This window comes from Cibotium barometz, chromosome 30 (assembly GCF_041138505.1).
Source record: "Cibotium barometz isolate CiBa-2024 chromosome 30, ASM4113850v1, whole genome shotgun sequence".
Lineage (NCBI taxonomy): Eukaryota > Viridiplantae > Streptophyta > Polypodiopsida > Cyatheales > Cibotiaceae > Cibotium > Cibotium barometz.
Window position 1 is genome coordinate 6970344 of NC_141075.1, and position 25402 is coordinate 6995745.

At 50.1% G+C, this 25402-nt stretch overlaps 1 protein-coding gene across 1 annotated transcript in view; it reads right to left on the bottom strand.

Annotated features, from left to right (window-relative positions):
- Positions 1–25402, bottom strand: part of LOC147621106 (uncharacterized) — a 193150-nt gene that overhangs the window by 66068 nt on the left and 101680 nt on the right. The window contains 1 exon segment of the mRNA XM_086823831.1: positions 3085–3160. Coding sequence (XP_086679957.1) covers positions 3085–3160 — 76 coding nt within the window.

Here is a 25402-nt window from a genome sequence, read left to right on the forward strand (position 1 = left end):
TCTGGAGTAGGGACAAGAAAGAGGTCCTTAAGTAGAATGAGGAAGACATAGAACCCCTTGACCTACATCATCGGTGGTCAAAGTGGTAGACAAGAAAGATGAAGTAATCAGAAAGCCCACTCCTCATCATAGGAATGAACAGCAAGATCTGCTGATGTAGATGCAGCAGCAACATGGGCGGAGGTAGATGCAGGGGCTGATGTAGAGGTTTTAGAGTAGCAGTCCTTCTCCCGGTGATTGTCCCGGCCACAAATGGTGCATGGATGAGCCTTGAAGCAGTCCTTCTCCAAATGATTAGTTTTTCCACAATGGGTGCAAGGCTTTCTTACCTTAGAACCTCCTTTCTTTGCTAAAAATGCAGTGTCAGTTACCTTCTGTTGTTTTGTTCTTTCCTCTTCTTGGAGAGCATTGATGATACCTTCAAGAGTAGGATTATTGTGATACTTGAAGGTAGTGACAAGAGTAGCATAGGTGTCAGGTAAGCTTTTAAGAAGCACAGCAATAGCAATATCTTCGGAGATGGGGGACTTTACTGATGCAAGCTGAACCATAAGACTGCGAAAATAATTGACATGAGAGGCTATAGTAGCTCCCTCCTGCATATATAAATCAAAGAATGAGATCATAAGTGCAATCTTAGAGTTTTTAGAGCGGGGTCCAAAGAGGGTATCCAAAGTGATCCATGCTCGAGAAGCAGACTGTATGTCGGAAATGTGATGAATGTAATCATCTCCAAGACCGAGCAAAATGATAGCATAGGCTTTGTCATTCTTGGCAGTTGGAGCATAAGTGATAACTTGCTCAATGTCGGAATCTTCGGGAGCAGCATGGTGAACAACGTCCCAAAGACTTTCTTTCATAAGATGGCACTTGATTTTGATTTGCCAAGTATGAAAGTTGGACCCATTGAATTTGTCGATAGACATGAGAGAATGAGTAGAAGAGGCCATGTGGGAAGGTCTTACCTCTTGCTAAAATGCAAGGGCAGTGTCTATTCCCTTACAAGATTGCAGAAATGAATGAAAGAAGAGATCCAAACTGTTTTATATGCCTGCTCTCTCACCACTTGTCAAGGCCATAGCATATGACAGCCCATCGAAGCATGAGGAACTAGCAGTTTGCAGATATGAGGATAAGAAAAACAGTAAACTGAAACAATGCATAGTACCTTCTAGACTCTTCAAGAGGACGTGATGGTGGCAGAACCTCTTGTTGATCTGCAGCCTTTTAGATGATGCGCACCCTTGATGAAGGCAAAGGAAAGCTGCAACAGTATGGCGGGCAGCAGCAGCTCCAAGCAATAGAACAGTAGCTGCTACTGAAAAACAGGTCGGCGCAGGGAAAACAGGTCGGCGCAGGAAAAAAACAGGCCGGCGCAGGGCAGAGGGTTCAGGCTGGCGCAGGACAGAGGATTCAGGCCAACGCAGCCTGTGCAGAGTGTGAATAGGCTGGTCCTACAAGATGAATGCAGCTAGGGAGATAGTGGCTTGAAGCTATGGCAGGCATTACAGGGCAGGAGCAGCCCGCTCTGATACCATGTTGTAAATATGAAAGCAAGAGCAAAACTAGAAATGAAACAAAACAAATGAAAGACAAAGAGTTACCTTGAGATGAGTGTAGACAAGACACAAGATTGATCCTTTCATTGATGTGACACCCACAATATATAGGTGAGAAGTACAAGATTGAGTAGACTGACTTATGGGATAAATGTAGAGGTGCCACATGGCACTAGACTCAAGACACAAAGACTTAAGTGAAACTAGACTAGAAATAGTACACCTAGTGTGCACTTATTTCCAACAGTATGAAATCCCACGTATGGAATTTCTCCAAGGTTTGAACCATATACTTATTTCATAGTTCCAGACTCATACACGTATGTCGTATGGTTGCCATATGAAAAAACTATGCCTACAGGTGATAGGTTTTGTCATTTGCTCACTCCACACTCCCTAGTCCCTACTTATGTAACATGTTACATGATACATCATTGATCATACATGTACGGTGCAAACAAGTTACAGTAATATAAAGTCCGGAATTTGGATTCTGGCTCTACATTATTTATGTTTTTTCTAATCCCAAAATCTTTGTAGTTTCAAGTTTCTTTGGTTTTTTGTGCCATATGTAGCATGTTTTTCCTTAAAGTTAGGGTACCGTATGGTATCCAACGTATGGAATTTCTTGGGGGTGTGAACCGTACTTTTTTCGTACTTCCATACCCGTATGCGTTTGCCGTATGGTTGCCGTATGATTGATGCAGCTCACCTGCTACACACATGACATCTTAGGTGCAAAACGATGCATCTATTGACTACTCCAAATAATCATCAAAACCAGGGATGAGACACACATAACCATCAACACAATGCTTTGAAAAAATGCCAGAAAGCTTTTTTATAAGTCATTGTTTGGAGGTCGATCTTGTTGGATTTGCATAACTGAAGCTCAGTGTGCTACACCTACACAAATCCTTGGGAGAGAAATGAAGTTGCTTGCTCTTCAAAGGACCCAGATAATGTTTGCCATTTCTGGTAAATGAAGCAGTGCTAGGGTGACAAATGATTTCAGCCTGAGAGAAATATTGATAATGACCTCAAGCGAATTCATACAAAGCATAGGTTACTTCCTATTAATCTACACTTCTGCAGCCAAGCAAAAGACATGGGGCACCAATGAGGTGATAGCTCAAGTCGTGAAGGTGTTTGCCTAGGACCAAGAGGTCTTGGGTTGAAAACCCCCCTTGGTGCTTCCTCGGCGGCATCGCCTACAAGGCTGGTAATGCGTATGTCTACAGGTATCTTCTGGTGTGAGACACTAGCTCAAATCCCTTGCTGTCAATGCAAAGTGTAGACTACAACCTCCCAATGCTTAACTCTAAGAGAAACTATCAACTTACAGAAGCTGATTCAAGGTTTTGCTTCAGCAAACTAAAGTGCATAATTTATCACAAATGGAATTCAATTACAGAGATGATAATGTAGATCAACATCCCAAAGCATTCGAGGCAATCACTATAGGACTATGTATTCATTCTAGATTACACTACACCATTCCTAAAAATGGGCCTCGTACCAATACCTCCATTAAGCGGGAGCTGAAGACTTTTCTTTGTAAACCCGTATCCAAACTTCTTTGTGCCAATGTAATTGCAGAACTGACATACATAAAACACCAATCAGCACTACTTCCAATCAACAATAAAAACAACACGCAGCAGTACAAATTGTCCAATAAAGACATTATTGACAGAACTTTATAATACTTCAGATTTTTAAAAGTGCTTCCTTTAAACCCATCCAAAAAAAAAACACTAAACTTGCAAATTGCTGAATGCATAATTCTTTTGGAGGAACACCCCCCCGGTGCTTCTCGCCATCGCGCCTCACTCTCCCCCCCGCCAGTCCTCCGCTGTCTCCTCCGCCCTCTCCCCCACTGTCACGACCCTGTGTTTTTCTCTGGACAGTATGCAGGTGTGCACGGGGACATGGTGGACAGTGTGAATGGCATTAAGTTGGAGTGAAGATGGAAGCCCATGTGTGGATAACCCCATGTGTGAAAGGGGGCAAAAAGATTTTAGCTTAAAAGGTTTAAAAACCTTTGTAATCATTTATAAAGCCTTTCATTAAAAAAAAAACGTGGCCCTTATGCTATTTTGGGGCCACGTGTGAGCTTTTTGGTAAAAGAGGGGCTGTCGGGCAGAAAAAGGAGGAGGCGCCTATCTGTTGTGTGGGTGTGCTTTTCCAGTCAGGAGGGCTGCTCATCTGGATATACAGGCGGCCAACGCTGAAGATCTAGGCTTTTGCTGCGTGCTGAACTGGTACTGAACTGGCCGTACAGACCTGAAGACTGCAGGCCGTACAGAGTAGGTGGTGGTTGTTGTTGCAGGCGCCTGTACATGCAGATTCAGGCGATGGAGGTACAGGCGGCGCAGGTCAGGTTGCTGCAGATTGGAGGCGGCGCATGTCCAGGTACAGTCCACGTGGCAGATCTGTACGGCTGCTGCAGATTGGCTGGCGGCTGGTCCAGGTGGTAGATGCAGGCCTGTACGGACAGCAGGAAGGAACTGTTGGTGGGCTGCCCTACAGGGTCTATAGGCGCAGCTGAGTGACTTCCTGTGCTTGCTTTTTGGGTGAAAGCAGTGGGACTGCACATGCGCCTTGACTCTCTTTTTCCCTCCCTTGCTTGCTATGAAACGCCCAATAGTACTGGTGCTTTTTGGAGGGGGCGTGTTTTTGCAGAAGACAAGGGTTGGTTTCTCTTGACTCAAAGGTGGACAGAGGCTGGTTATTCATGAACATAGACATCATGTCGATGGCGTTCAACTGATGGAACTTTCAGCTTCTCTTTGCTCTGGATTCGGGACTGTTTTGGGACAGTTTATGGGCTGTTTTTGCTTGGCTGCAAATTCAGCAATGTACTTGGGTTTCTGGCTACAAGTACAGATCTGTTGGTTATGTTTCTTGGCATGGGAGTGATGCAAGCTCGCATGGCTGCGTGCTCATGGAGCAGATTGTTTACTTCCTGCTAGAAAGGAACAGTGGGACCTACAGTTATGGGCATCTCTATGTTGCCAGATGTTTCATGTGGGAACAGGTAACTAGATGTATGGAAACAGGACAGTAGTTTCAAAGGGAAACAGGCCTAAGGGTTTCATGTGGAAACAGGTCGTAGGTTTCTCGAGGAAACATGTATTTGGGTTTCTCCAGGAGATAGGTCACATGCAGGCAGAAGGTACAGGAATGGACACATGTTTGGTACAACCTTGCTACTGATTGGACAGGGGACAGGGGATCCATGACAGAGATGGATAGTACCCTTGGAAGGTAGAGAGGGTTTGTACAGGTGTGTCGACTGTATGGTATGCTGTGCTGTGATACTCTTTTGAGAGACAGTTTGGGAGTCTGTGTTGTGATGCAGAAGCACTGGATGTGTCAGGGTGTGATGCTGTTCATAGTGTGAGAGGCTATGGATGGTTGTGTGGCAGCCTTGATCATGGGAGAAAGCTTCTGTATGCAGACTCAATGTGAGAAGAGTCTTTCGATGTGAACAATGGCTGGACTTGTTTGTGGATGCCGTGTGGACAAGAAGCCAGATGCAGGTTCTTTGCAGGCTTCAGGAGTTCTACTGGGACGGCTGAGTTCCCAGCCTTATATTGTAATCAAAGCTCTTATATTCAATTAAAGAAATACCGCAAGGGACGCCACTGCGTTTTGGGGCCAATCGGTGTCCGTGTACTATTTGCAGGAGCACTCTAGCTCCCCCTGTTTGTTTTCCTTTTCTAGGTCCTCAATGGTGTTGAAGTGTTTTATGTGCGAGTGTTTGTTTCACCGCCCTCTGCTTTCTGAAGGCCGGTTTACACCCACCTTCTTCATCGCGCCCCTTTACGCCATCTCTCCACCGCCTTCTGCCTCGCGTACTCCCCTGCCTTCACTCCCCCGCCTCCCTCCTCTTTTCCGCTTTCTTCCCCCCCGCCTTCTCTTCCTTCGCCACCTTCCTCGCTGCCTTCCCCGCCTCTCCCCCCGCCGTTTGCTTCCTTCCCTCTTCCTTTTTCCTCCGCCTCTCTAACCACCTTCGCCTCCCTCTCTCTTCTCTCCCCCGCCACCTCTCCCCCCTCCGCCTTCTCTCTCCTCCCTTCCGTCTCGCCCCTCCGCCCACCGCTAACTCCTCCCCGCCTCAGCTTTCCCCCCCCCCCCCCCCCCCGCCCGCCCCGCCCCCGCTATCCTGTAGCACACCGCTTCTCTTTTTTCCTCGCAGGGCTGTGTCCCTCCCGTTGGTGACCCCGGTTTCTGGCTTTTTCCCTCTCGAGGACTCCATGGAAGCCGCTCCGACCAACCCTGCCGATTCCGGTCTCCGTCTGGAGTTCACAGCTGAAGATCTTCAGTTGTTTGTTTCCACAGTTTCCGCTCTTGAGGCCTCCTCCTTGGTCTGCAAGATAGTGGGTAGCCGTCCGATGCGGAGAGAGCTTCGCGACCTTCTGCAAGGCAGCCTTGTTGGCGTGCCCGCCAAGATCATCAGCGTAGATTTTTTGGGACGTGGCTACTATCAGGTGGATTTCGAGTCCCCACAGGCAGCTCAGATGGTGCTGGCTCGGAGCCCCATTGCCCTCCGCTCTTCCCGGGCGTTCCTGAGGCGATGGACTCATGGTTTCGACCCCGCTTCTGACCCGCTAGCAGGCGCGACAGGTTTCCCCGTCACTATCTGTTTTCCTGGACTCCGTAGGGAGTACTTGCCCCTCTTGTCATCCATTGGCAAGGCGTTCGGGCAAGTGGTGGAGACGCCTCAGACAGCGGCTTCAGTGATTGCTCGGGCAGCAGGACTCCCGGCCATTCGGGTTGTGGTTCCGTCACCGGAGTCCCTCCCGAAGACGATCCTTCTCCCTTGTCTTTCTGGAGGACATATGATACAGCGCGTGGAGTATTCGGGCCTCCCCGGTCAGTGTTACATATGTCGGGAGATGGGCCATCTCGCACGCGCCTGTCCCCGCAAGGGGGCTCATCCTTCACGTTATGCCGCCTCCGGACCCCCTGCAGGAGACCCGAGGGGTGGCCATCCACTTCAGAGACCGGACATCCCTGGCTCGTCACAGCAGGCGCCATCATCTGACGAGCAGGCCCCGGCGGAGGATGCCGCGCAGTCCCAGGAGGCTGGCGGATGGCAGGAGGTTCGCCGGCGGAAACGCCCGGCCCGCAGGGACCGTCGTCGCAGACGCCAGCAGGCAGCACAAGCTGGCGGACAGGCGACTCCGGCTGGCGTACAGGCACCTATCCGCACTTATGCTCCTGTCAGGGATAGGCGGCCAGCAGGTCCCACCCCGATGGACGAGGATTCGGACTCAGTGCCCGTTGAGGCCGCTGGTGGAGCCTCCCACGTGGAGACCCCGCTCCCGCCTCCCCCCGCGGGCCCCCCCCCCCTCCTTGGAGCAGATTCCTGAGGATCGTGGGCCGCACTCTTCGACCCCCGGCTCCCCTTCCCCTCACCCGGAGAGCACTCCTTCCACCCTCCCTTCTCCCCCCCCCCCAGTCCCCCCCCCTCCCGCCTCCACGGCGGCCCCCCCTGACACCTATCCTCTGGCAGATGCCTCTCCATCCTCTCCTCGCTCTCCCCCCTCCTCGCCACGAGCCCCCATCCCTCCCTCGGCCTCTCCAGGATACTTCGCCAGACCACCCACTGCCCCGGGGCAGCGCAGCTGGGTAGGCCAGAGCTCAGTCCAGCGGCTGTTCCACCGCCACTCCGGGCCGGTGGAGATGGCGATCCTCGCCTCGCCCGCCACAGAGTTCTCTCCAGCCTCCCCTGGGGGGCCCCCGCGAGTGATGGGGCTACCAGTGGATTACGGTTTTTTCAGGTGCCTCCAGCTGGACGCTGGCCCGTTCGAGACACTGGTCGCGCCCTTGCGAGTTTGCGTGGTGTGCCATCCCTCTCGTTCTCCCTCTGTGGTGAGCAGCATGGTGGCTTTCTCCTTTCCTCTCAGTGTTGCCCCAGACACAGCATGGGATTGCAACTCTGTAGAGGAAGTTTTGCGTGATCAGATACTGGAGTTTTCTCACCACTTCAGCGACTTGGGGCTCACGGACCTATTGCAGACCCGATTACACTCAGCCCGCATGAGCTTGTTTGGTATAGGAGACTGGTGGGCGGATCCGGTCCACACCTCAGTTGAGGCGGTGCTTCTGATTCTCCTCCATGCCGCCCCGAGGGTGCAGCCTACCTTTAGATACATATATGCAGAGGATTGGTCTCACGCCTATGCCCTGGACAGGGCGAAGGCGGAGTGGGGCTGGACACAGAGACAGGTCACCCTCTTTTTGGAGAGACTCCGCACCCGGACAGACAGTGATTATTCTCCCTCCAAGCCGGCGCCCAAGACTCACAGAGTGGAGGGCAGATCATCCGGGCCGGCTGAGAGGGGTGAGCCAGTGGAGGCTGCTTCACTTGCCATAGCTCATCCATGAGGATCCTCTCATGGAACATCCAGGGTGTCGGTGGACATCGCTGCTACATTGGCCGGGGCAGACTTCGCCAGGAGATCCAGAGGGCTCTCGTTGGAGGACCCATAGATATCCTTTTCATCCAGGAGCACCACCTTTCTGCCGGGCGTACCCGCACCTGCGGGAAGATCTTGCCAGGCAGGAGTCACACTTTTTGGTCACCGGCATATGGCTCCCAGGGGAACCAGGGTGGAGTATGCATCTCAGTCAGCGAGCAGCTTCTATCCGAGGTTGTGGACTCTGGCATTCTGGTCCAGGGTCGTGCGCAGTGGATCATCCTTCGGGTTGGGGAAGACCGCATTGGCTTCCTCAACTTCTACGCCCCTAATGGGGCGACCGGGAGAGCCGAGTTCTGGAGCACCATTAGGCAGTCCCTCCCCTTGGCAAACCACTGCTGCCTCGGAGGGGATTGCAACATGCTGGAGGATGCAGAGGACAGGATGGGGGGCAGCCAGGAGACCATTCATGGGCCAGAGCTCGCTGCCTGGGAGGAACTAGTGCTTCAGGTGAGAGGCCAGGATCCGTGGACTCTCCCGGAGTTTGGCAGGTTGCAGGGGAGTCTATCTTTCTCGCGCTCGGATAGACGGGCCACAGGAGTTAACCTATCCCGCATCGACAGGTTTTACATTGATGAGTGGGCCTGTGATAGAGGTGGCACGGTGGGCATACTTGCAGGCTCCTCGTTTTCAGACCACTATCCAGTGCTTCTCCAGATCGAGGACCCCACGAGAGGAGAGCAGGGCCAGAGCGTCCGGATTCCAGATTGTCTCATAGAGGAGCCCGAGATTGCGATCAGAGTTGAGCAGGTCTGGCAGGAGCTGCAGTTCAGGAGAGGATCGGCAGCCAGCGATCTTGCCAGTGGCTTGCAGGAGATCAGCCAGATGCTCAGACAGGCTGCCTTGGACCGGCTGGAGGCCTTCAGAGAGCAGGAGAGGAGCCTACGGAGGAGTTTAGCGTCCCTTCAGAGACTCCAGGAGAGGGATCCTACGAGCCCTTGGATCTCAGAGCAGATGGAGTCAGCTCGCACGGAGATCAGATCCATCGAGGAGAGGAGGGTGGAGTTCCGATTCCATGCTCGGGCTTCCTTTTGGACACAGGCTGGAGACAGAGTGACTCGAGATTTCTTTGAGGCGACAGGGCCGCGCTTCAGACGAGAGGGTCTCAAGCGTCTCCGGCAGGCTGATGGCCAGGTTGTGGTGGATCCCCCCAGGGTTCGGGCTATAGCCACAGATTTTTACAGGGACCTTCTCTCTGCTGAGCCAGCAGATGATAGGGTGAGAGAGGCTCGGGAGGCAGTCTGGAGCTTCACGAGACCAGTTGTGCCGGGCCCCGGCCCATTTACAGCACTCCCTTCTCTCCCCCTTCTCGGATACGGAACTGGAGGAGGCTCTTCAGGCATTACCTCGGGGCAAATGCCCAGGAGAGGACGGTCTTTCGGTGGCTTTCTTCCAGAGGTACTGGGGCCTCTTACACAGGGGCTTCAGATTGGCATTCCAGGAGATTATGGAGTCAGGAGTCATGCCGGACAGCATGGCTGAGGGGTTGATCCACTTGATCCCCAAAGAGGGAGGAGACAGACTGGAGATTAGACAGTGGAGACCGATCACCTTGCTAGGCACGGCCTACAAGGTCCTAGCTAAGGCGATCAGCAGGCGGCTTCAGCCTCACCTTCCGGACATCATCCACTCCACGCAGACTGGCTTCATCCAGGATAGGAGCATTCTGGATAACATTTTCTCTTTCTGGGAGGCTACGGCTCTGGCTAGATTTCGACAGGAGGATCTGGCAGTGCTCCTTCTCGACTTCGAGAAGGCATATGATCGGGTGGACTGGGCCTTCTTGGAAGGCACTATGGAGAGGATGGGCTTCCCCCCTCAGTGGATCCGTGGGGTCTCTGCACTCTACTCATCGGCTCATAGCCAGGTGCTGATACAGGGCGTGCGCGGAGAGAGGTTCCAGCTCTCGCGCTCGGTGCGGCAGGGGTGCCCCTTGGCGCCCTTTCTTTTTCTTTTTGTGGCGGAGGCCATGAGCACTTTTTTGACGGCACAGGATACAGGTTTGCGGGGCCTCCAGCTTCCCATCCGCACCTCGGAGGAGCTCCTAGACTCGGAGTTTGCGGATGACACTGCTGTCTATCTTCAGGGAGGTGAGGAGAACCTCCGCCGCTTCGCCTTAGCCATGGACAGGTTTTGCAGAGCTTCGGGCGCTTTGATCAACTGGCACAAGTCGTGTGGGCTGTGGGTCAGCTCTATGCCCCCCCCGACTTGGAGGCCAGTTGACGGTTTTCAGTGGCTCCCCCCGGCACTACAGTGCGTTATTTGGGATGCTATGTGGGCATTGACATATCTCCGGAGCAGCAGATAGCCCCCCTTCTTCTGAGCATTCGGAAGAAGCTTCTGTATTGGAGTACCGCTCGTTTATCTCTGGCTGGCCGAGTAGTTGTGGCCAACCAGGTTCTGCTTGCTACTATGTGGTACATCACTTCTTGCTAGGCCTTCTCTCGGGCATGCATTGGCCAGGTGCAGAGGCTCATCAGGAACTTTCTTTGGTCCGGTGGCGACGGGCGGCCCGCCAGGGCCAAGGTGGCATGGGCGGTGATCACTCAGCCGAGGGAGAGAGGCGGCCTGGGCTTTGTTGATCCTATTTGCCAAAGCCGAGCATTGCTTGGCAAGTTGGTAGTTCGTGGTCTCCTGCCAGGCGCTGAGCCGTGGAAGGAGTTTCTTGTTTCCAGGATGCTCAGCCGCACCCCTTCTCTTAGCGGCCCCTGGACCCCTAGCATCAGGTGGATCTTTACAGAGCAGCGATCCAGAGGAGTGGGCCTTGGCTTCGAGGAGCGTTTTGCAGCTAGCCTTCTGAGGGCCTGGTCGCATCTGAGGCCGTCACTCTTCCAGACTCCCCCGGGCACCGATGAGGAGCGCCTGAGGCAGCCATCGAGCTGGAACCCCTTGATTCGACTTCCCAGTGGCCATATGGTTGGATCGCGGTCTCACGTGTCGTGGGGCCCGTTGAGCTCCGGCCCAGCCCAGTCCCTAGACGACTGGATATGTTTTCAGCAGCTGCCTCTAGAGGCTCAGGAGAGGAGACTCAGTGGGATGAGGGGTAGAGAGTTGATGAGACAGGACATTGAGGCGGCCATCCCCCGGGAGTGGCGGACCCCAGTTCAGGACCCTCCACCTCCACAGTGGATGGGTGTCTTTACTCGGCATGAGATCCTTCTAGCGGTCTGCGGCACAGCGGAGAGAGTCGCCCCACTCACTTTCGAGGTGGGAGAGGGTGGCCAGCTTCAGAGGACACGACTAGATTTGGATGGGCTCCAGGGTTGTATTCTTCAGAGGGTGCGGGTGGTCGGCTTTCATCAGAGACAGTGGCATGTAGACCCCTCACCGGCCTCGATAGGGGAGGACTGTTCTTGGAGATTATGGGCTTGGGACAGCAGGCCTCTTATTCGCCTTCAGTGGGATCCAGGTGAGTGGTTTTGGCGAGATCCCTACTTGGCCCCTACCAGCCCAGGCATCCCCTTTTTTCAGTACACAGCGAGGCTGGGGCGGCGGATTCAGAGGCACACGATAGCCAGCACCCCGGCGGCGGCCGAGCATTGGCGGCGACAGGGGCTCTCCCCTGCCTTTCTTAGGGACTTCTGGCAGCGCCTTTGGGCCAGCTTCCGGCCCTGGAAGGTGACGCTTTTTCTCTGGCTCACAGCGCATAGAGGACTGGCTGTGGGGGCTTGGCTAGCTTTTGGCAGACACCCAGCGTCCTGCCCTCGGTGCGGCCATGCATAGGAGTCGCAGCGGCACTGTTTATGGGATTGCCCACAGGCACAGCAGGTCTGGCAGCGCGCTCTCAGGATGGTTTTTGCAGGTTCACCAGGTGAGATGCTGGTGACGTGGGGTGCGGTGGCTTGGGCCACGGACAGCGGCCCGGCCCTTGGATATGAGGACGTCCCTGGCAGTGCGACCATCCAGGTCTCTGACAGGGCGATGGCGGTGGTTCCGACGCCAGACTTCTCTTCGGCAGCCCCTCAGGAGGGGGTCGGGCACAGATGGGAGATGATCAGCAGCATGACGGCTTGGCACATATGGAGAGCCCGATGCAGGGAGGCCATTGACCGCCAAGCGACTCCACCGGCGGAGGTCATACAGGCCCTCTGGGTGGACATCATTCACACCTTGAGAGGACACTGGGGGAAACTCCAGGGCGACTCGGATCGCATGAGAGGGCGCCGCAAGGCTTTCCTCCGCACTTGGCAGCCTGGCCCTTTCCTCACCGCGAGGGGCGAGGATGTCACTTGGCACTACAAGCCTCCAGTCTGGCTTTTCTCACCTCCCATATGTACTACTAGGTAGCCCCCCCCATAGAGCGGCCAGCCACGGGGGTGGAGCTCAGGAGTTCACTGTGTTTTTATCCCTCCTTGCGAGGTGAGCTTTGTAGCCTTATGGCGTTTTCTCATTAACTAATAGAAGGATCTTTTTCCCGGAAAAAAAAAAAAAATCTTTTGGAGGAACTTGCTGTGCACTAGCAGAGAGGGTAGTTTCAGTCCTTTTTTTAGGGACACGATGGGCTGCAACATGCCTTCGATTCCTTACGGAAATTTTGCCACCACAGAGGCCCTTAGAGTTAACCTCATTCTACCAAGGCTATAATCAGATCCAACATTTACGTTGAGAGTCAGACCAACTGCCACATCACAACTCACACTAGGTTACGCATTAGTGGCCCTCCTTGTGTGGCAACAAATTTCAAGTTTTCAGAGATTCCAAACAAGGCACTACTTTTTGATTCACTTCTTGGCCCTGCAACCATGAATGAAAACCTCCTTCAGCTAGTGAAGCATTACAAATTATGATGTGCCTTACAGCCAACCTTCCAACCCACTCACATTATCCTAGCCAAGTTTGCAGCTCACCAAATGAGACTCGATGCATTATTTAAAGCTAGTTTTTTACATTCGGAAGAAAATCCATCTTATGGGAGACACACCTCAAGGCACACAGACTACCATGACTATGTACCCTCCTGTATGCCATTAGCTGCTCAAGGTGACTGACTGCTGGTAGGCTCAGACCAGAGTTTGGATGGACTTTCTAAGGATTCGCTATGGATGCATCACTGCTTTTCCAATACACAAGAGTCCAAGACTACAGGCTCAAACATTGACTAACTAGAAGCCAAATAGATTAAACAGAGATGACCTTTGATAGCTTTGCATCCAGACAACATGTATCCAAAATGAATCTATATAGAAACCACTTTCTCACACTGCCCAAGGAGGGTTAACGGTGATGCCATGAAACTTGGGGTACACTTAACACGTGCATTCACGATATCTCTACGGAAGCTTTAAGTTTCACCCCAAGGTTGCATGTACATACTAAGCTCTAGGTATGCATGGTATGTAGCACACGAGCAAGAAACATTGGAACATGAAATACTTTATTGTTGATCATACTAAGAGATTTTTTATTCATGTGGACTAGAGCCTGTTCTAGCGAGCGAGACTCATATCCACATCCTCTGTGTTGGGACCTTAAACCACGCTGACTACACAGCCAGGGACTCACCATATTAAGAGATTTGATGGCATTCCCATTCTCTTCAAATTGGGGTTCAGTCCCCTAAACAAGAGTCAACATCGGGTACAAGGACAAATATGTTTGGCTTGCTGCTTGCATACAATTGTAGCATGGAGTGCATCTCTTGCAAAAGCACAGTTGCAAGCCAGAAGACACCACGTCGACACTCGTCTTTCTTTCCAACGATAGAACTCGAGTACCAAACGCAAATGATAGCAGACCAGAGTCACAAGAAACGTTTCATCTGTTTCGTCGTTTCTTTTTGTTTTCTTTCATCTTTATGGATGAAACGGATAGATTTCAAAGTGACACTTGTCAAATCCATTTGGGGAAAAGTGAGAAATCAATGAAAACGTAGGAAATTACGATAACTGGGTGTGAAATAAAATGTGATTGAGTTTAAAGTATGAAATTTGGATCAAGGAAAACGTGCGAAATTTCGACAATTGGGTGTGAAATAAGATGCGATTGAGGTTAAAAGTATGAAATTGTGGGAGGACGTACAAAATTTTACCAATCAGGTGTAAAATTAGGTGCAATAAGGGGTGAAGTATGAGCGCGCCAATATATATATATTAACATCAAGTTAGGCTAAAGGGGCCAATATATACAAATTGCGGCACAGAGTATCCAGGTGGGGCGTCCTCTAGTGGTTGAAAGAACTGAGTGGTGTGGATGTCTCTTAGGCCACACACAAACAGCCTAAGAGATATATAGACTAAAACATATATATAAACCGAGTATAAACCCTTACAGGAGGATCAAAGCCATCATCTCCCACCACAAGACTTTCTCCCCATGGTCGGGCTATGTGGGGATCAACCCTGCCCATGCTTTTGTTTAAATGGCCTTGCACCCCCCCCCCTCCCCTCCTACTGCCAACCTTCACCCCCTGCACCCCATCTCCTCAACACTGCACCTTCCGCCCACTGCCTGCCCTCTCCTGCTCTCTCGCTTGGGCGCTGCCCCCCTCCCTTTCCTCTCGCCTATGCCCCCTATCCCCGTTCTCATACCGCATCCTACCCTCGGTTCTCCCGTCCAGCCCCCCTCCCTTTTTTCCCGCCTCCCGTCCGCCCTCTCTCCTGCCCTGTCCAGCTCCTGTTTCTGGTATTTTCTTTTTTCCACCTTGCCGCCCCAGCTCCTCTTCTCCTTCGCCTGCAGGCCGCTCTGCCTCCCCTCCTTTTCTTTTCAAGACCCCTCCTCTCCTTCCTGCTCCTCGTCTCCCCTTCTCGCCTCCCCCCCTGCAGTGCTTTTCAAGGCAGGTTTTGAGTTCTCGGGCAGCTCTTCCTTCCTACAAGTTTCGGCCTCTTCTCGTCTTGAACCCCCAGGCACACTCCATGGCAGTCCCTCCATCATCCCTGACCAAGGCCGCCATCCCTTGCCTCTTCTTTTCAGAACCGGACCTCCAGCTCCTCGCTTCGATAGTCGCATTAGGCCTCCACTTTGGTATGCACGATTGGTTGTAGCCACCCGGTGTGCGGACAGCTCAAGGATATATTACAAGCTAGCCTCCTTGGTGCGCCTGGAAAGAATACTGATATTCATCCTTTGGGACATGGCTACTACTGGGTTCAGTTTGACTTGCTAGCAGCATCAGACAGAGTCCTACAGCTGAGCCCCGCCGCATGGCCCAGGCCTTCTTCACGAAGTGGCAACATGGTTCCGACCTTTTGGCTGGCGTTTTAGGCTTTCTCGTGCCAGTCAGCCTCCCAGGCCTTAGGAAGGAATACATTCCTCTCCTGCCGGTGATAAGTGGTGCTGTCGGGAGAGAGATGGAATCCCCCTTCACCACCGCTTCGGTTCTTGCTAGGGCGGCTTGGATTCCATCCCTTCGTATCTGCATAGCCTCTACGGAGATAGTGTTGCATGCCATATCTGATGGAACATCTTGCTAGAGCTTGTCCTCACTGTCGTTCCAGAAGACCCCAGTTCCACCCCCTATCTCAAATCCTCTTCAAGCAGCTGGGAGGCGAGCTGGCCCCTAGGCAGCGGAGCACCAGGATCTGGCTACAGCCGATATTGATGCCGGAGAATGGCAGACCGTTGGCCCAAGGCGGAGCCCCCAGCCGACTTCCAGAGCTACGCGGCACCGCCGAGCGCGCCAGGCTGGAAGAGCACATGAGGATATGGTTTCTTCAGATACCTATTTCGAGCATTTATCTCAGCAGCCACCCGACCGTGACGCGCCCCCTCCCCCCTCCCCCCCCTCGAGAAACCCAAATCTGGCCCCTCCTGTTTGGAAGACGTTACCTCATGAGATTCCTCTCCAAGTTCTCAGATTCCAGTGAGGCCCTGTGGCCCTACCGAGCCTTCGGCAGACCCTTCCTTGCAGCCTTCCTCTTAGGAGTACTTTGGCCTCCCATGTCAATGCTTCATATGCAGGCTGATGGGGCATCTCGCTAGAGCTTGTACTCGCTGTCATTCTAGGAGACCCCAAAACACCCCCAGCACAGATCCTCTTCAAGGGGCTAGGAGGCAAGCTGGCCCCTAGGCAGCCGAGCTCCAGGATCCAGCTACGGCCAATATTGATGCCGGAGAATGGCAGACCATTGGCCCAAGACAAAGCCGCCAGCCGACTTCTAGAGCTAAGCGGCGCCGCCGAGCGCGCCAGGCTAGAAGAGCACAAGAGGATATGGTTTCGTCGGAGAACCATTTCGAGCATTTATCTTGTTCTCCTTTGGAGCCCACTCTCCTCCCTCCCTCCATACCTCCTGAGGATTCCCGCTACCCTCCGACCGTGCCAGACCCAAAGCGGAGGCAGCTGGCAAGCTCACTCCGCCGCTTGATTCATCATTTCTTGGAGCCAGTTGAGATGACTAGGTCCGCCTCTCCGGTGAGGGCTCTCCCACCAGAATAGCCAAGAGCACCCCCCCCCCCCCCCCGCGCGCGCGCGCGAATTACAGTTTCTTCCAATGTCTCCCCATTAAAGGAACTGGTACTTTCGAGGAGATGGTGGCTCCCATTCAGATTTGTGTGGTGTTTTCACTCCAAGGCCTCCACGCCATAGAGTGGCACGATGATCTTCTTCTTCCCCTAGCGTGTAGCACTGGGGATGGCATCGTCGAGCTCTCTCATCATGTGCATGATCTGCGCATCACCGACGTGCTTACCCACCTTTGGCCCTTGGCTCGGATAGAGTTGGGAAGCTCGGCCCACAGAGATCAGGACGGGGAGGTCGTGCCCTCCATCTCGGAGGTGCTACGCTTTAGGTTCCCTCATATCTCAATCTAGGAATGACTGTGATTACTCCCTGTCGAAACCCACGCAAAAGACTCTTCGTGTCTGCCGCCATCCAAGGGCACACAGTCGGGCTATCTCATCATGTGCATGAGCTGTGCATCACCAACGTGCTTACCCACCTTTGGCCCTTGGCTCGGATGGAGTTGGGAGGCTCGGCCCATAGAGATCAGGACGGGCAGGTGGTGTCCTCCAGCTTGTAGGTGCTGCTCTTTGCGTTCCTTCAAATCTCAATAGTAGTATCCCTCCCCCCCCCCTCCCCCTCCTACAGATACCTCCATTGCAATAGGTGGAGCCCATATTATGCTTATTCCTGGGCTCGGACAGAGTGGCATCACATGGAGGGCAGGATCTGCGCCCACCTAGCGCGTCTTCGTCCTAGGAATGATTGTGATTACTCCCCGTCGAAACCCATGCGCAAGACTCTTCGAGTGGAGGGCAGTTCTGATAGTTCCGCTTCCCAGAGAGATTAGATACGTGGATTGCCTCATGGAACATCCAAGGTTTGGGGGGCCTCAATGCTTTCAAAGGCGTCACGACCTTAGAGGAGATCTTTATAGAGCAACAGTTGGGGGACCCATTGATATTCTCTTCTTCTAGGAGCACCATCTTTCATATGGGTACACCCACGGCTGTAGGAAGATTCTAGCAAGGAGGAGTCACACTTTCTAGTCTCCCTCTTTTGGCCCCTCCGGGACGTAGGGGGGGTTTGTGTTTCTGTCCGCAAGTAGCTCTTGCCGGCTGTAGTTGGCTCAGGCACCATTGACATTGATCGGGCTCAGTGGGTGACCATCAAGATTGGCGAGGACTATGTGGGATTTTTAAATGTATATGCTCTGAACGCCGCTCTACAGGCAGAGCCACCTTCTAGAGTACAATACGCCAATCCCTTCCATAGGCTGACTTTTGGTGTATGGGTGGGGACCTCAACATGAGAGAGTCAACAGAGGATAGACTCGGAGGAGGCATGGCTACAGTTTCTGGCTCAGAGTACTCTGCTTGGGACTTGCTGATCCTAGCTCTTAGGGGGAGAACCCTTGGCATTTACTGAAGTTTGCACACAACCCTCAGAGTCTGTGCTTCTTGAGGTTTGATAGGAGGAGGATTGGACCCAATCTTTTCAAACTTGATAGACAATGCCCCAATCTTTCCAAACTTGATACATTCTATGGGGATGAGTGGGCTTGCAGTCGTGGGGGCATGATCTGTATTTTGGCAAGCACTACTTTCTCCAATCACGCTCCAGTTATTTTATCTCTGGAGGACCCTTGGAGGTAGAAAAGGCACTTGAGCACTTGGATCCCTGACAGCCTCATCCAAGACTCCCAGATATGCAACACAATAGATTAGATATAGGAGGGGCTGGATTTTCTCTCAGAATCAGCTGCAGGCACCTTGGATGCAGGCCTAGGTGAGATTAGCAATTTATTGCTGGAGGCAGCACAGAGCAGATTGGCTCGATTCCGTGAGCAGGAGAGGAGCATTCACCAAGGCCTTGCTCCTCTTTAGCGACTTCAGGAGAGCTCCCTAGATAGCCCACGGCTTGAGAGTCAGTTGATTGCCTCCCAAACAGAGCTCAGATCCATAGAAGAGCGGACGGTGGCATGCAAGAGCTTCCTTTTGGACCCAGGCGGGGAAAGGTTCACTAGGGATTTCTTTGAGATTACAGGCCCCAATAGGTGGAGAGATGGTATCCACAAGTTGCGACGCCAAGATGGATCTATCAATTCTGACACAAACACCCCCCCCCCCCCCCCCCCCCACACACACACACACACACACAAAATCCCATGAGAGCCATAGCCATAGATTTTTTCAAATCCCTTCTCAAGGGTGCCCCCATATCCTCACAAGTGGTGGAGGCATAAAGGAGCTGGCAAAGGCCTTGACGGCACTCCCTAGGAGCAAATGCCCCAGAGCAGACGAGCTTCCAGTTTCCTTTCTTCTTCATCATTGGGACCTTGTGGAAGGTGGCCTTAGATTAGTTTTCAACGAGATTACGACTACCGGTGCCATGCCACAGAAGCTTTTAGAGGGTCTGATACACTTGATTCCTAAGGAGGGTGGAGATAGATTGGAGATTTGGTAGTGGATACCCATCACCCTCCTCGGGACCGCCTACAAGATTTTGGCCAAGGCCATCAACCGGAGACTTCAACCCTTCCTCCCCGACTTGATTCATGATACTCAGACACGTTTTGTTCAGGATTGGAGCATTCTTGACAACATCTTCACATCTTCCCAGTGGCTAGGAATGTTTACTAGGCATGATATTCTCTTAGCACTTCATGGCGTGGATGAGAGCTCTGCCTTGCTCACCTTTTCGATTGGACCTCATGGCAGATTAGTGACATCATAGTTCCCCTTGGAGGACCTTAGGGGATGCACGTTACAGAGGGCGAGGGTGATCGGATTCCAATCACATGAGTGGCACGTTGACCCACCACTAGCCAAAGGTGGCCAAGAAAAGACTCCGATGTTTATGGATTTCGGAGAGCTGGCCCATCATGCGCCTCAAGTGGAACCCGGGGAAGGACTTGGCGTGATCGTGCAGACATGGAGGAGACTCCAGGTTCCCCATTTTCTGTATACACTGCACAGCTTGGCCATAGCAGATGCCCAAGGTCGAGGGCACTCCGACAACAACAGCAGGACACTGGCAGTCTCAGGGTTCCTCACCGCAAACACACTAAGATTTTTGGAATAGGCTCTAGGACAGTTTTCGACCTCGAAAGATTACTCTCTTTTTGTGGGTGCTAGCACATCTAGAGAGCTCGATGCAATAAAGCCATTGAAGGCACCTCACACCCTGCCTACAGATTGCATCAACGTTTTCTGTTAACTAATAGAAGGATTTTGTCCACAAAAAAAAAAGGGGTGAAGTATGAAATTGGGATTTATAAATTGGAAGAAACTACTACGAAATTGAAGAGCTAGTGGAATAGGAGAAATTGACAAAGAAATTGAATTTGGGTGTAAAATTAGGAGAAATTGACCAGGAACTTGAATTTGGCTAAAACAGTGTTATGAACATTGAGGTTGAACGTATGAAATTAGGATTTATAAATTGGGGGAAAGTGAGAAATTGAAGAGCTAGTGGAATATTTCAACAATTGGGTGTAAAATTAGGTGCCCAAGAACTCAAATTTGGGAACTGTTACACATAGTTACAAGAAACATTCCGTCTATTTCATCATTTCGTCTTTACAAGGTTTTTTAAGAAAATTGAGATGGAGAGAAGAAGAAAGTGAGGGGGGAAAGAAGAAAAGCAGAACAAGATTTTTTTTTTAGTCAAATTTTTAAAAAATTTCAAACTAGGACAAAATGGTGTTTCAGTTGGGAGTATTTTGTTTCGTTTTGAAACGTTTCATTCGTTTTGTCTGTATCATAGGGACAAAATGGGTTTTAATGTGACTATGTAGTAGACACCAGAACACCCACCACTAAAAAGCTCAAATTGATGCCCACCCACAAAAAACTTGGCTTATGACATCTTGTGGACTCGAAGAATCTCCCATACACAAGATCCATAGAACCACATCTATTGCTAAGAGGACATCACACAGAACCCAAAGAAGGAAGCAATTCTAGAGCCAGCCCACATAGATACAAACAGTGGATAAATCAAGTAAACATATGAAAGGCTCATAGCCTAGGCCATCAAGAGATAAAATATTCTGTCAACTTTGTTACCCCATTTCTTTGACAGAAAGTAAGCCTGCAACACTAGCTGAGGTGTAGTTTTCACTACAGTCTCCTATCCATTTCTTTGACAAAAAGTAAGCTTGTTGTTAGTTGAGATGCATTTTTTAATGCAATCTCCTATCCTTGGCAGCCGATCATACCTTTGATTGTCTTTTGTCTCATGTATAGAGCTGGCTAGCTCTAGAATTGGGTGGTATTACAATCTCTAGGACCGCTCAATGGATTTTCCCCACGGTATTTGGAGGGACACATTACTACCTTCCCGATACACCGTTGATACCCTCAACCCTACCTTAGACTACACAAGCTAGACCATATAATCTCCAATGGTTTGTCTTTTGACAATGGATTGAGCCACCTATCAAAAAAAAGGTAGTTCTAGTAGGGCACTTAAGGACCAAATACCTAAAAACCCTCTTAGGGTTACAATAACCCGCATCAAACCTGAGATTAATGACCCCAATAGAATCTCGTGAGCAACTCACCTCCTAGCCATAGGTTCCCGCCCGAAACCACAACCAACCTTGAGGCCAAGATTGTTGTGATTGTTGTGAGTCACCTCCGCCTAAACAGCACGCCTTGGTGACCCATCTAGAGCTAGAGCTACTCTTGGCGTTTAAGTCCAACACGCCTGCTGGTAGACGTCTCTTCCACAAGGATTCCTCGCAATAATCATAAGTCAATACAAGGTACTCCTTTATAGTCAGGTCTTCGCTTTTTTAAGCACCCAGCCCTATTATTAGGATTTTTGTTGCTTCTAGACACTAGTATGCTTTTGAGCCACCCAAGGCTAATCAAGACCTCATCCTTAGCTTTGGTTAGCTTTTAAACCTAACCGTCTGCCCTAGCCAATCCTCAGTTAGTGCGTCCCCTTAACCCTAGGTTATTGACCCCTAGTTAATGATGGTCTAAACCAAGTTCGCAATGTAACATTATTTCCCTCTTTGATTGGATTCACGTCAAGGTAGGATCAAAACGTACGTACGGATCCAATCCGTACTGTACGGGAATCCGTACGTACGGATCGATCCGTACGTTTTTTTTTGGGCGACGTGCCGACGTCTTGTGTCTGCATCTTGCGTCTGGACTCTGGAGGCCGTACGACCTCAACCTTCCGATAAGAGCTAGCCGCCCTGCTCTCTCCTCTCTACAGTCGCACTCTCTCTCGTGCGATTGAGCTTGGGTGGTCCAGATGCCCACGACTACGGAGGGGGGCATCCCAGCACAGACGGAGGTTGCAGCGGCAGATTCGGATTATTCTTGCGAGGCATGCGGGACACCCAGTCAGGGTGCTGACCACAGAGGATATTGAGGAGATCCGCCAGTGTCCGATGCGGCACATACTATGAGATGGAGGCACCTCCATAGTGTACCCCTCCGTCCCACATGATATTGTATCCCTTCACTATATTCCACTCACCTCCATAGCGTACCTCCCTCCCCTCGCTATATTCCAGTTCCAGTTTCATTTTCTAGGTACCAGTAGTATCATCTTTATTTTTCATTTTTCTGGGTTTTTTTATCCAGACATTGTATCAGATCCACCATGATGTAACTTTTGGTCTCATAGGTCATTATGGCCTTTTGAAGACGTTAATATAACATTTCATTTCATTTCATTTCTTCGCTACTGTCGCCGCCGCCTTCTCCCTGGGCCACCCCCTGCTCACCGCCGCCTCAGTTCGCCTCTGCCCTCACCGCCCCTGTTCGCTTCGCGCCTCTGTGCGTAGCCGCCCTCTTTGTTCGCCACTGGCGCCCAGTATGGCTGGCAATATAACTCACCCATCCTTGCTTAGGCCCCCAAGGCAGCAACATAACTCTCTCTCTTTCTCTCGCTCTCAGAGCCTTAGCCCACCATCTGTGGACGACTCACTTGTGACAATGTGACTTGTCTTAAGTAATAAGTATTAAGTATTAAGTATGATTGACGACTTGTGATTCTAATTTCTCACTTTTGAATTAGTAGGTTTGTGACCTTGTTGTGTCTCTATTTCGAAAGTTTTATATGTCAATGTGGACATGGACTGAAATTCTATGTAGGTGGCTGAAATTTCTAATGGTACGTATTTTTATGTACCTTAAAATTTTTCCCCGTACCAAACAACGTACAGTACGTACGGATCCGTACAGTACATAACGTTTGGTACCACCTTGATTCACGTCCTCAAAAATCCCAAATGGAGACAATTAATCAAATTTAAGTCTAACCTTGAATCATGTTACTCCACCATAGCATCCATATACGTTCCTAAATCCTTACTTTGACTAGATTGGAACTTCTAGTGGGTTTCTACTAAAAAATCTATGGACGGTTCCAAGATATGACTTAAACCACAAAATTCCTCGAAAGATAACTTGTTTATCAATCCAAATCATCCTGATATAAAAATCGAGGTTAATTACTATGAAAAATTACTATGTCGTATCATATGAATCTCACTAAAGACAACCTTAGCACATATTCACTACGTAGTTTAGCCATGGGATACGGACGTGCCAACACCTGAAAGCATTGAAATCAAGATTGTTGATGTTCCAATGGGGGAAAAGCCATACAAATTAAATTGGTCTCCTTTTGCTGGGTCATGCTTTAAATGTCACAAGTTTAGGCATTTTGCAACAGAATGCCTCCGCTAAAATTGCAACCCCTGGAGAACTCAGTTCCTCCCCCATTGGTGCAGGAGCAACCAAAGCTGCCAGAACAAACACCAATGGTAAATGCGATGAATGCAAATGCGAAACAAGGTACGGCACAAAATAAAGGGAAAGCAGTGTAGCAAGCACAAAATAAAAGCAATGTGCAAAACAGACAAATCGACCAAAGAAAAGATGCTCATGGTTGGAGAACAACAAATGCTCGAAAAAAAGTGGCCTTAAAAAATAAGCCATTGATTGCGAGATACAGGAATGAAACATCTATGGCCCCCACCTCGGGCGAATCAACCACAAGTACATCCATGAATTGGTTGAATGCAGTGGAGGGAGGGATGGAATATTTACAAATCAGAGTATCAAGCGAGGCTTGATAGATGCTGTATGTTAAATGTACACAATGGGGATCCGCCAAGCCTTGCAATGGAATGGGTGAATTATACATCACAATTATCGGATCATTATCCATTATGGGTGGGGATGCATTTTGAAATAGCTATGGACAATGCAAGACTGCCATGTAAACAACTGTGTATACTCAATAGGTCCTACCTATCACATGATGCGTATCAAGAAAAGGTATACAAAATCATTGCATTACTTAGAGAAGCTGCTTGCTATGACATGGACTCAGCATGGAGAAACTTTGCAAGAAGGATGCATTCTATCATTACAAAATACCGGAGATGGTATACGAGGCAGCAAACAGTGCAAATAAACCACTGCAAAGTGGATGTGCAAGCATTGCATGAGGTTGCACAAACAAAGCAATTGAATAAAGAGGAAGAAGAAAAGGTATTAAATACATGATATATGATAGATTGCAACACTCTGAGGAAATTGAAAAAATTGCAAATACGAGCGAGGCAAAAGCCTTTACTAGACAAAGGCTACTCGTCAAAACGGTTTTTCAAAAGCTTGCATGCTAAGAGACAAACACAAAGCGTACATCGTGTACAAAAGCCTGATGGTCGATGTAAATGATCTTAAAAGGGAATGTGTGGCACATATCCAATCAGTCTTTGCTACACCAGGCACTTCTTGCTTGAAGAGTTGAAAGAAAAAGCCAGGATGCTTATAAATGTGACACCAATTCTTAAACAACAAGAAGCTGCACAGATGGAATCCTCTCTCACGAATATGGAATTGCAAAGTGCTCTTCCTAGACCGGGAAAGTGAAAGTCACTAGGATTGGATGGGTTAACTGTGGAATTTTTCAACATTTTTGAGAGAAATTGGAAGACATTCTATTGGCAATGATAAATGTTGCATGGTTACAAAAAGTGATGACTGCTTCTTGGCAAGAGGGCCTTGTGAAATTGGCTCCAAAAAAGAATGTATGCCTTTTATGCCAATGCTATACAATTTGGTGACAAAGATGATCTCCAATAGAATAGCAAGTGTGCTTAACAGGGTTGCATCCAATACAGGGTCATTTCTAGATGACAAATAACAAAAAACATATGTAATGCTTATGTGAGCATGGAGTATGCCAAATATACTGGTCAAGAGGTGTTGCTACTTCAGGTAGACATAGCCAAAGCATTTGATTTGATACATTGCATTGGGACTTTATTACTACCACCATGAAATGTCTGGGGTTTGGTCTGAAAATGACAGAATCCATCAAGGCTTCCCACTAAGAGCAATGTTGTATGCAATTGCCAGTCATCCTCTGCTAATGTATATTATATGGACTGGTGCAGCCACACAGGTCAGCAATGGTTGCGTAGGCATATGTTGATGCCTCTTTTTTCTTCCTAGCAGATACTCCAAGGGATTTGACAGTGATTATGGATGTTTTGCAATTGTTTGGGAAAGCAGCGGTGCTGAAAATCAACTTCAGAAAGTCAACGTTGCTACTACTAAAATAGGCGGATTGGCATAGCATACTATGGCCAAGAGATATACTACCCCCATGCCAGATCACTAGGCATTTGGGATACCTTTGGGTTGGAATATACCTTTCAAAGAAGCAATTGCATGGGAGCTCACAAAAGCCAAACAAAAGGTTGATTACTAGCACTTGTCTACATGGTCTTTGCATGTGAGGTTGTGAATAGTACAATCCATCATAATGGCTTACATACATCTCTTCTTGCCGTTATTGATTTGGGACAAAAAATCGATCGACACATTCATGTCATCAACAATGGAATTGTTATGGAAAACAAGCTCAGATAAGACGGCTTTAAGGCTATTGAAAATGGAGCATGTTAACAGCCCTAAAATGCATGATGGGCTGAA